This window comes from Branchiostoma belcheri, unplaced genomic scaffold, assembly GCF_001625305.1.
Source record: "Branchiostoma belcheri isolate BF01 breed outbred unplaced genomic scaffold, Haploidv18h27 scaffold7, whole genome shotgun sequence".
In the NCBI taxonomy this organism is placed as follows: Eukaryota; Metazoa; Chordata; class Leptocardii; order Amphioxiformes; family Branchiostomatidae; genus Branchiostoma; species Branchiostoma belcheri.
In genome coordinates, this window is record NW_017804353.1 from 3,435,381 (window position 1) to 3,447,497 (window position 12,117).

Here is a 12,117-nt window from a genome sequence, read left to right on the forward strand (position 1 = left end):
GGAAATTTTGAGGGTAAGAAGGGAAAGGTAGGGTCTTCACTTTCTCAGTTTGGAGAAAACGTGTTCAGCTAAGCAGTTTGGCGTAACTTGTCGGACAGGTTTGACTGGGCCTGGCAAGCACCGGATGGACTGATGGATACCTGAGAAAGAGATCAAAGGTAGGCTGTGTTTTAATGCTGTTAACTGTTGCAATTGTGTCCTAAGTATTAATGGGCGCATTGTAATTAAGTGAAGCAAAAGGATATGTAGTATCAACCAAGGTAGGGATACTAACCAGCCCTTCCATGGTATTGCCCCTATTTAGACCGGGCTTTGTGGTGCATCAAGCCTCCGCCCCGAATCATGGAAAACCTGTTTTAACCATAGCATACACACAAACATGAAATCATTCAACACTTGTTGCACTAGTGGTACGAAAGAAACTAATAACTTTCTCAGAAAATTAGTAAAACATCAGACAACTTCCTTTAAGATCTACATAAGTTGTATCGTTAACTCAAAGCACCCATCTTTGTGGAGGAAAACGGGTAGAAATCGTAACGAACATGCAATGCTACGCCCAGGGTCGCCACGCCCCAATAACTAGACCCAGGGTCGCCTCGCCCCAGTGACAACCCTGAGTACCTGAGTCAAATATCTTGTGTGTCTACCTGATCACTATTGACATATATTGAAGAATTTACAAACCCTAAATGTGAAAACGATGTCAAACATGTGAAAGCGAGAGTTTGGGGAAATTGTGAATGCAGCGTTCTTGAGCACGTGCTTGCCCTACTTGCTCATTAAATTATGCAAGGACGCCATATTTAAATTATGCAAGGACGCCAAATAATTTTCCACTGTCCCTAAACTCTGTATGACCCCTTTTCTGTAGATCAAAAATCATTCTGCTGCAGGTTTGCGCAATTCTGGATTGTCCACACGATTTTAGATTTTCTACAAATTTGAAAGAAGAACACTTTTCCATTTTACTGTCGTTACATCCACATAGATCTAAATCCACATAGATGTCACATTTATACAAATGTTAGTTTAAGTCCATTGAATAGGGTCACCGAATAGGGTCATCGACCGGGCGTGTAATGTCTGTTCTGCGTGGACCATAACCCCTGCGAGATTCGTTTACATAGTAACAAACTCTTCTTCCAATTAATCTCCGAGCGAACCAGATGTGTCATACACCCGGGCGAAGGTCCTAGCTCTTTTAACCATTGATACACAGGATCATCATGGAGTACGAAGATGTACTGCGGCAGTACCTCGGTGAGTTCGGCAGGTACCAGAAACTGGCAGCTGTGCTCATCATCCTGGTCGGTCCGTCTGTCGGCGCAACCGCGCTCGCCCAGGCCTTCTTAGCGGCCACTCCCGAGCACCACTGCCGGCTCTACCACAACGACTCATCGGGCATGTATGACCACCCTTCCGGGAGACTCAATGTCAGTATTCCCATGGAAAATGTGGACGGTACGTGGAGGTTTAGCTCGTGTTTGATGTACAACGGAACTGGGGGAACAGCAACAGGGGATAAGCAAACAGTAACATCGTGTATCCACGGCTGGGAGTACGACCAGAGCATATACCACAGCACTGTTGTCACAGAGGTAAGTTCGCCATATATAGTACAAATTGTCGGTAGGTTGGGGTTGATAGTACGAAGGTCAAGTTCAATCATGGGAATTCTAGCTGCTTTCTAAGATACTGCAGCAGTAATTTCAGGTCTTTTAAGTTATATGTCGCTGTCCTGAACTGTAGGTCAGGGCACTCGAGGTACTAACAGTAGGTCATACAAATGGTTGACCGGTCACAAACAATGGGGGTGGAGGGGGCAATGATGATAATAATAATACCCTAAACAACATGACACCTTTACATCGTTCGGTCATTTTACCTATCTAAGGCAGGCGCGTGAGTGCAGGCGCGTTGGACCAAAATGCCCTGTTTTGCGCTGATTTTTTTACAATGGTTCAAGATATGATTTGCATTTTTCTAGTACGACCTTGTGTGTGGGCGCCACTGGTTAAAGGAGCTGGGGCAGTCCATCTTCATGGTGGGGGTGAGCGCTGGGGGACTCATCTCAGGAACGTCATCGGACAGGTACAAATGTTCCATTCCATTTTCTCTGGAAGAAAAGAGAAACACAGTGTTCTCACCGTCTGCTCAAGTGTTTTTTTTTTCAGTCATGTACAAAGGGGTGGCACATCTTTATTTCATCTGCCAGTTGGAATGGTATTCCATGAAGGCATCTGGGGTCATCACTCAAAAACATTTTACTTTGTACATTTACAACTACATTGTGGACTAAATTGCTTCTTTACAATAGAAATCCTTGTAGTATAGACACATATCAGTGTATGTTGCCAAGACTTTTATGTTGCAACTTTGGGCAAAGTGTTTTCATTCTCTGAGTCTGAGAAGATCATTTAAAGAAAATCAAGTTGCGGAATTTTTTTGCCTAATGTCAAATATAGCACCACATTATCACCATGAGAAGTCATCTGAAACTAATAGCCTAAAATGTTCTTTACTTTGAGATTTTAGTCTGCTTTGATCGATGCATGCTCCGACTCCAGTGACTCAGTCACACACATCAATAAAATGCACACAAAAAATTTAAAAAACTAGCACAAAGTAAATATCTACTTGAAGCTTACGCACGAATGGTTGCATGGTTCTCATTCTTTGTGTTCATTGATGTAAAGCAAAAGAGCGAATGTTCCTCCATACACCATGCGTTGACTCTATCCCTCATTGCCGACAGTCTCCCACTACTCGTACCTGCAGCTGGTGGAAACATTTTACTTGAAGTTACAGTCATTAAAAGTGATCCAAATATCTGTGTGTTTTGTCAGATTTGGACGCCGTCCAACGGTTCTGGCCTGCATCCTGCTGCAGCTGAGTTCTGGACTTGCTGCTGCCTTCACCAAAGATTTCGTTTCCTTCATTGTTCTCCGCCTGCTTGCCGGCGGTGCTGCCAACGGTCTCTTCTACGCCGGCTTAACTCTCGGTAGACAAACTTTGATTCTCATCTCACTCCATTCATTAAGGTACAAAAATTAACACTTGACATTTGAATATTTCTTACACATAGTCAAGTCTGTCACAACTATTTTTCAACCGTTTTCCCACTTTTGGTGTCCAGCCATAGAAGTCATCGGCTCGTCCAAGCGCAATGCGGTGGGAATGACGATCTCGCTAAGCTGGCCCGTTGGTTCAGTAGTTCTCGGAGGTCTTGCGTACTTTCTGCGGGATTGGTGGAGCCTTCAGCTGGCCCTGGCACTTCTATCAGCGCCGCTGCTCTCGTACTGGTGGTACGTTCATTTGAAACCTTTAAGTTAGTTATGATAGAGTACGGTATCATAGCAGACTTTTTAAAACTTTCAATCCGACCTGTTAAGTTGCCTTGTATAATGCACAGCAAATTTGAAATGTCTTTTGACTTCCTAGAAATTTTGTATCTAGGAAATCCAATCTTCTTATGAACTATCATTCGTAGGCTTCTTCCTGAGTCTCCGCGGTGGCTCCTGAGTAACAACCGGACCGAAGAAGCCAGAATCAGCATTCAGAAGGCTGCCAAGGTCAACAAGGTCACCATTCCAGATGATGTCTACGAAAAACTGACAAAACCGAAGGACAAGGAACCTGGGGAAAAATCCAAGAAGTACAGTTTGATCGACCTGTTCCGGGGTCCTCGTCTGAGGATGAGTACAATAACAATGTCCTCAGTCTGGTAAGGGGTACAATACATCTTAATGGTCTTCCTAGACTTACCAAATGAGACTTGTCACAAGGCTTCTCTAAAGTGTGACGTCAACAACACTCGTATATTAGTGATATTTACTCGCCTTCTTGTAAACACTTTTCTTAAATTCAAAAAGATCCAATGTGTACTCAAAAGCAATGGCTCCACAACAATGATTTTGGATAGTTTGTATGAACAATATTTTGTACAGAGGTGAAGATACCTCATTTATCGAATGCAAAAATATCTGAGATTCAGAGAAAGAGTGAACACATATAGTCAAAAGAATTATAATCATGCTGAACAATAGTGCTATCATGAAAACGTCTGTGTTGCATAGTTATATGTTTGAATACAAAACGTTTGTGCCAACATTAAAAAAAAATGTTTTCACCTAGACCTTTCGACCAGTCATTGGTCACCAATCACTGGTCTTCGTAGATTGACCCAATGAGACTTGTCACGTGGCTTGTCTGAAGTGTGACGTCAATATTGGGTCAAAGGTATTTATAAACGATGTCGGCCCAGTGGTGACGTCACAATTAAACAAAGGACATTGGTCGTTTTCGCAGAAACGGCACAAAAAATGATATACATTTCTTGCCTTTTAACGTCTTGCTTGACTGTTTGGTAGGTTTGCCATAGTGGCTGTGTACTTCGCCTTGATCATTGGTTCTGCCGACCTAGCTGGTGACCCTTACCTGAACTTCGTCCTGGGCGGACTGCTGGAGATCGGGCTGTCTCTTGTGGGTTTGGTTGCCATGGAGAAGTGGGGAAGGAGGCCTGTGGTTGGTGGATATCTGTTCCTGTCAGGAGCCGCCTGTCTGGCAGTGGCAGCAACTCCAACAGGTGGGCACACACACATCCTTTATGAAGCTTTCTAAAGTCAAAACCTTGTTGAACCAAAGACATCCTTGGTATCATGTATATGACAGAACTGACCATCGACAGGAATCTACGACAACCCTTTTCGTCTAATTAACATGACACATCCACGACTGTTATTTCCCAAGTCTGTCGACACTTTGAACTCGCAACTCCTGTCGTGTGGGGTCGTGTGGCGTAGCGGCAGAATACTTGGCTCGGAACCAAGAGGTCCTGGGTTCGAGTCCTGACATGCCACCGATATTGTGCCCTTGGAAACGTCTTTACTTTTCTCACTTCGCTCAGGTGAAAATGAGTATTGTATTGTCCCTGTATTTGTGGCGGCATTGATATAAGTTGAAAAAACTTTGTGTGTGCCGTCACCACGTCTTGTGATTACATGTTGGAATATATAACAAAAAAACTTCATACTTCTAATCATATTCGGTCATTAAATGTTTGTACATTTGTACTTGGTGTCAGTCTTTAGTTTATCCCTCTTTGTAAAACATATATTGTGACATAGGAAAACAAATCTACGGATACTTTTAAAAGTTTTCACTTATTCCCAGTGCTTAACATCTTTCCATTGCATAGTTTCTTTAGTAATAAATTTACGTGACATTACGTTGCAGAGCTACATGAAGTTAGTCGATATTTGTTCTTGGTCGGTCGATGTGCCATTGGAGCCGCCTTCACCACTCTGGACGTGTACACCCCGGAGGTTTTCCCCACCGTCGTCAGGTAGAATCACCAAACATGTACACTTGAATTGTGCATAAGCCATTTACTCGACACTCGCTCTTTTCTTCGCATAGTCACCTTGGGCCTTTAGAATTTAGGGACCATTATACCATATACGAGTGGTCCCCGTGGTGGCAAGGCCAGCGAGTGGTAGGCAAAAAGCGAGCGACAGTCGAGTGATTTGCTTACATATAATTTGCATAAAAGTCTAAAAATAATTTGCATGTACATGATATAAACAGAAACAGCAATAACTCGTATATACGTGTATGACCAGCCCCCAAGTTAATGTTGTCCTAATGCTACAGACAGCATCCGACTTCGTCCATTTACAATCTGGGATATGACGAAGCTAATATGAAATAATTTCTGTTTCTTCAGGACGATGGGTGTGGGCGTGGCCAACATGTCGTCCCGTGTGGGCGGCATCCTGTCCCCGTTCGTGTCCCTGCTGGCTGACGTGTGGCCGCCCCTCCCCATGCTCACGTTCGGGGTTCTCAGCACTCTGGGCGGCGCCGGAGTCTTCAGTCTGCCGGAGACGTTCGGAATCCCTCTGCCGGATACACTTCAAGACGCCGAGAACTTGGGAAGGTACACTTTTGGATGATAAGGCTAATCGTCTTGGATGTAATCACAATCTTAATATTTGATTTTATGTTTTATTTTTCACCCTCTTCTCTTCTCTTCTTCTTCTTCAAAGTACATGTCAAACTTCATTAAGTTGAAGGCTCATGACATGGGGGGGGGGGGGTGAGTGAGGGGTGGTCGCTTTCTTGTTTGTATGGCGTGAGTATGAGGAGGAGACCCAGCTCCTCAATGGGCAGGGGCGCTACTCCCTGTCCGCCACCCTGCAAGTGGGTAGCGGTGAGTACCCGTATTGTGGATGGGAGACTAAAGGTTATTTAGGGCATTTTTGAATGCTTGTAGGGTCTTGGATTTGACTATGTGTTCTGGAAGTTTGTTCCAGTCTCTGACTGTTCTTGGAAAGAATGAGTTTAAGTGATAGTCTGCACGTGAAAATGGAGGGTGGAAGGCAAGACTGTTTTCTGTGCGTGATGCAGTTGACAGTCCTTTAGTGACAAGAGGCATCTGTGTGGCTACGATATTGTTTGTAATTTTGAAAAACATGATCAGCCTAGCTCTACGCCTCCTCTCCACAAGCAGGGGCCATTCAAGTGAAGACAACATATTTGTCACACTAGACTGGCGTCGATAGCGATGGAGGGCAAAGCGCACTGCTCGTCGCTGTACTGCTTCCAAGTTACGAACTTCTCCCTGCTTACGTTGTACATGTGTAATCTCGAAGCAGATCCTAGGGTGGCAAAGACAGCATCAAACTATCCAGGCAGTATTCAGATGCCAGAGAGGGGCGTATTGGACCAAGTCTGGCGGTTGAATACTACCTGGCCAATTTGATACTGTCTTTTGCCACCCTAGGATCTGCTTGGAGATTAGTACATGTGTATTCTATTTTTTTTCCACAGAAAGCAACAAACAGAGTTTGACACAGCAGAAAAGATCACCGATCCCAATCGCAACTGTGACCTGAGCTACATTGGGCCTGTTGTAGTTAGTGGTCACGTGATCTGGAGCAATGACTTTTTCTAGTAGTCAGACAGGAAAATGTACATGTTTTACACATTTACAGATATTTGAAAAATTTGGTAATATAAAAAAACAAACAGCCCGATCATCGAACGTTTGTTGACATGTCTAAGTGTCTGTTTTGGCCGCTCCTAGAAAAGACTCACCTGGAAAATAGCGATATTTACGATACGACGCATGAAGTCTGACGATTTTATGAGCCATCTGGCTAAGAGATCGGTGTAACGAACTGCAACAATGCACTTGTCAAACTAAATGATTCAATGTGTTTAAGAGTTTGGGAGTAGTGGCATGGTACGCACAATAGAATGGCATGGACATGCATTGTACGTTAGATAAAAACAGAGGTTCTGAGTAATATTACTGCATAACATAGTTTTGATGATTATTGTACAAGCATAAATTCAGATAGACTAGGACTAGAATCTTTTTAGCATAAGCTGGTACAATTTTAGCAAATTGTACAGTGAAACATTATCCATGTAATGTGTTGAGTGAAATATTATCCATGTAATGTGTTGTCATAAGCAGCGAAGCCAATCGGCACTCATGCACGGACTTTTACACACGGTCAGACGTGACGCGTTTTCTTGTTCTCAAAGCTTGTGCTTCATGTCTTTAATTTGTCTGAGATGTAATCGCTTGCAGTTACGCTCTATTTCCGCGTTAAAGCTGCTGAATGCCCAAAATGGGAATAGTCGGACAGGTTTGAGCCGCTGCATGGCAACGCCCTTGATGGACTGATGTGTACCTGGGTAACTGTGATCAAAGGTAGACCGTATTTTTACTGTTGTTAACTGTTGAACCGACGTTAACGCCGTTGCAACTGTGACCTAAGCATAAACGAGCGCATTGTAAACCAATGCAGCAGTATCAACAAAGCTGGGAATAGCCAGCCCTGTTTAAATCGGGCGTTGTTGGACCTGTTTGTCTAAAAGTATGTAGGTAAAGAGTACCTAATTTTCAAACGAAGATCAAATTTCTTCAACTGGCTGTGGTGTCTTGAATATGACCTGATTCACAGCTCTAATATATTGTACACATGCATGTTGCATATGTTGGGGAACCGTAAAGCTCAGATGAGCCCCACGCAACCATAGCTGCCGTACAGAAATGACAGCATTGAACACTTGTTGCACTAGTAGCACAAAAAACAACTCTCTCAGGCAGCTGTCTTCAAGTTTTGCATAAGTTGTACCGTAATATAAACGTAAAGCACTCATCTTTGTGTAAGAAAACGGATGCAAAGTTTCTCTATGCACAGGGTCACCTCGCTCCAATGGCTAGGCCCAGGGTCGCTTCGCCCCAGTGACAGCCCTGAGTACCTGAGTAAAAAATCTCGTGTGTCTACCTGATCACTATATGTTCTTTAAGAAGTGATGAAGAATTCACGCAAGCCCTAAATGTTAAAACGATGTGACTATACATGCCAAACATCTGAAAGCGAGACTTTTAGAAAAATGTGAAAGCAGCCTTTTTGACAAATGTGTGATCTGCCCTAGATGCTCACTAGCCGTTAAATTATGCAAGAATTTCTCATTGTCCCTAAACTCTGACTGACCCCTTTTGTGTCGATCAAAAACATTCTTCACAAAACATTTTTCACAAAATTTTAGATTTTCTACAAATTTGACAACGACGCTTTTCCATTTTAATGTCGTTACATCCACATAGATAGATGTAAATCCACATAGATACTCCTGTTAGTGTAATTAGTGAAATTAGCAGGGTACTAGGGTTCATTCAACTCCAGAGGTCATTTTGCGAGCGTGTTTTGTCTGGACTGCATGGACCTTACCCTTTCCTTGTCAAAATGCGAGATTTGTTTATATATTAACCAACAAATTCTCTTGACTAATCTCCACCACCACGAAGGTCCTAGGTCTTTTAACCATTGATACCCTGGGTCATCATGGAGTACGAAGATGTACTGCGGCAGTACCTCGGTGAGTTCGGCAGGTACCAGAAACTGGCAGCTGTGCTCATCATCCTGGTCGGTCCGTCTGTCGGCGCGACAATGCTCGCCCAGGCTTTTCTGGCGGCTACTCCCGGTCACCACTGTCGGCTCTACCAAAACAACTCTTCGGGCATGTATGGCCACCCCTCCGGTAGACTCAATGTCAGTATTCCCATGGAAAACGTGGACGGTACGTCGAGGTTCAGCTCGTGTTTGATGTACAACAGAAGTGGTGGAACAGCAACAGGGGATAACCTCACAGTAATATCGTGTATCTACGGCTGGGAGTACGACCAGAGCATATATCACAGCACTGTTGTCACAGAGGTAAGTTCGCCATATATAGTACAAATTGTCGGTAGGTTGGGGTGGGGAATACGAAGGTCAAGTTCAATCATGGGAATTCTAGCTGCTTTCTAAGATGCTGCAGCAGTAATTGCAGGTTTTATATGTCCTGAACTGTAGGTCAAGATACTCGAGGTACTAAAAGTAGGTCATACCAATGGTTGACCGTTCACAAACAGGGGGGAGGGGGGGGGCAATGATAATAATGATAATACCTATTTCAGGCAACCATCTTGAGTGCAGGTGCGTTTAACCAAAATGCCCTGTTTTGCGCTGATTTTTTTTTAGTAATGGTTAGATATGATTTGCATTTTCCCACAAGTACGACCTTGTGTGTGGGCGCCACTGGTTAAAGGAACTGGGACAGTCCATCTTCATGGTGGGGGTGAGCGCCGGGGGACTAATCTCAGGAACGGCATCGGACAGGTACATATGTCCCTTTTTCTCTGGAAGAAAACAGAAACACCTTCTTCCCACGGACACTTGTAGTTTCGTAAGTCTTCTACGAGAGACCAAACGCAACTCAATATGTCCATTTAATTCACATGCTACTTCAAATGATACATTATGCAAGAGAGCAATATGTCACCATGCATGCAACAGACATTATCAGATCTGCTCCTCATTGTCAAGAGCCTACACTGAAACATTTCACTTGAAATTACAGTCAATAAAAGTAATCCCAATTTTTGTATGTTTCGTCAGATTTGGACGCCGTCCAACGGTTCTAGCCTGCATCCTTCTGCAGCTGAGTTCTGGACTTGCTGCTGCCTTCACCAAAGATGTCATCGCCTTCATTGTTCTCCGTTTGCTTGCCGGCGGCGCTGCCAACGGTCTCATCTATGTGGGCATAACCCTAGGTAGACTAAGTTTGATTCTCACCTCACTCGATTCGTTAAGAGAGATTTAATACTTGGAGTAATTCTTACTTAGCAACTCTGTCACAACTAATCTGCCTTCATTGATGATTGACGTGTTCCCACTTTTTGTGTCCAGTCATAGAAGTTATCGGCTCGTCCAAGCGCAATGCGGTGGGAATGACGATCTCGCTGAGTTGGTCCGTTGGTTCAGTCGTTCTCGGGGGTCTTGCGTACTTTCTGCGGGATTGGTGGAGCCTTCAGCTGGCCTTGGCACTTTTATCAGCACCAGCAGTGCTCTCGTACTGGTGGTACGTTCATTTGAAACCTCATTTACAATAGTATACGGTATCATAACCGACATACTGGTTGGTTCCGACCTGCAAAGTTGCATTGTGCCTCATCGCTTATACCAGGAGGCTACGAAATCCACGATTCTTTATCGTTCTGTGCATTGTCATTCGCAGGCTTCTCCCTGAGTCTCCGCGATGGCTCCTGAGTAACAACCGGACCGAAGAAGCCAGAATCAACATTCAGGAGGCTGCCAAGGTCAACAAGGTCACCATTCCAGATGATGTCTACGATAAACTGACAAAACCGAAGGACAAGGAACCTGGGGAAAAATCCAAGAAGTACAGTTTGATCGACCTGTTCCGGGGTCCTCGTCTGAGGATGAGTACAATAACGATGTCTTCAGTCTGGTAAGGGGTACAGTGTACCAATGATACATATATACGTACTTTTTAAGTATTACAATAGTGTTACAATAGTATTACAATGCTTACTTGCATACATTTTTCCTTGACCCAAATATGTACAATTTGTACTCACCAGCTTAGGTGGCAATGATGGTTAATACAACCGATATCTTTTAAGGTTTCTTTTTCTACAAAGAAATGGTACACAAATGATACACAGGTCATAGGTCTGTTTACGTCTTGATCTTTTTTAGGTTTGCCACAGTGGCTGTGTACTACGCCTTAGCCATCGGTTCTGCCGACCTGGCTGGTGACCCTTACCTGAACTTCGTCTTGGGAGGACTGCTGGAGATCGGGCTGTCCCTTTTGGGTTTGGTTGCCATGGAGAAGTGGGGGAGGAGGCCTGTGATTGGTGGATATCTGTTCCTGTCAGGAGCCGCCTGTCTGGCAGTGGCAGCAACACCAACAGGTGGGCACATACATGTAGTACAACCTCGTTGAATGTTCTAGCACACATCAAATCGTACGACGTATAAGACAGAACCGACCATCTACAAGGGTCTACGACAACACGAGAACCCTTTTCGTCATGCACGACAAATCCACGACTGCTATTTCCTACAGTACTAGTCTGTTGACGCGTTGCTCTCACAACCCTGTCGTATGTGACAGGGGCCTTAAACAGATTGATGTGCACGTCCTTCATCCAGCTAATCATATTTGGCCATGATACGTGGTGTCTCAGTTTTTATTTTCTCTGTAAAACATGACTTGTGAGACATAGGAATACAAATCTAACGACACCCTCCATGGTTCAACATCTTTCAATTGCATAGCTTCTTTAGTGTATATGATATCGATGTAACATTATTTTGCAGAGCTGCAGGAAGTCATCCGGTATCTTTCCTTGCTTGGTCGGTGTGCCATTGGAGTCGTCTTCACCACCCTGGCCGTGTACACCCCGGAGGTTTTCCCCACCGTGGTCAGGTAGGGCGGTCCCATCGCGGTGCACCTGAAGCAAACGACCAATTTCATTCACTAACTCGCTCTCTCATCCGCTCACTCACTTCGTTGGGTCCTTAGAATTAAGGGATGTTTATACCGTATATGTGTATGACCCCTACCCCCAGTTTTATGTTGTCCTAATGCTATACATAAGCCTCGTCGTTTTGCAATCCTGGATATAATAAAGTGTCGACAATCAGATGACGAACAACCTTATCAGCCGAACTACAAGTAATTTCTGTTTCTACAGGACGATGGGTGTGGGTGTGGCCAACATGTCGTCCCGTGTGGGCGGCATCCTGT

The 12,117-nt window shown here is 44.2% G+C and overlaps 3 protein-coding genes across 3 annotated transcripts in view; all 3 read left to right on the top strand.

Annotated features, from left to right (window-relative positions):
- LOC109484531 (organic cation transporter protein-like) overlaps positions 1–6,955 on the top strand; it is an 8,112-nt gene extending 1,157 nt beyond the window's left edge. The window contains exons 2-9 of the mRNA XM_019787850.1: positions 1,991–2,094; positions 2,850–3,004; positions 3,140–3,308; positions 3,494–3,727; positions 4,374–4,588; positions 5,239–5,347; positions 5,729–5,938; positions 6,832–6,955. Of these exons, the coding sequence (XP_019643409.1) occupies positions 1,991–2,094; positions 2,850–3,004; positions 3,140–3,308; positions 3,494–3,727; positions 4,374–4,588; positions 5,239–5,347; positions 5,729–5,938; positions 6,832–6,955 (1,320 nt within the window). The remainder of the gene's footprint in view (positions 1–1,990; positions 2,095–2,849; positions 3,005–3,139; positions 3,309–3,493; positions 3,728–4,373; positions 4,589–5,238; positions 5,348–5,728; positions 5,939–6,831) is intronic.
- LOC109484365 overlaps positions 1–12,117 on the top strand; it is a 41,553-nt gene that overhangs the window by 14,625 nt on the left and 14,811 nt on the right. The window lies entirely within an intron of this gene.
- Positions 8,865–11,800, top strand: LOC109484538 (organic cation transporter protein-like). Its single transcript, XM_019787856.1, has 7 exons — positions 8,865–9,236; positions 9,577–9,680; positions 9,960–10,114; positions 10,251–10,422; positions 10,579–10,812; positions 11,064–11,278; positions 11,688–11,800. Exons 1-7 carry the CDS (start codon positions 8,865–8,867, stop codon positions 11,798–11,800), a joined length of 1,365 nt encoding a protein of 454 aa, XP_019643415.1.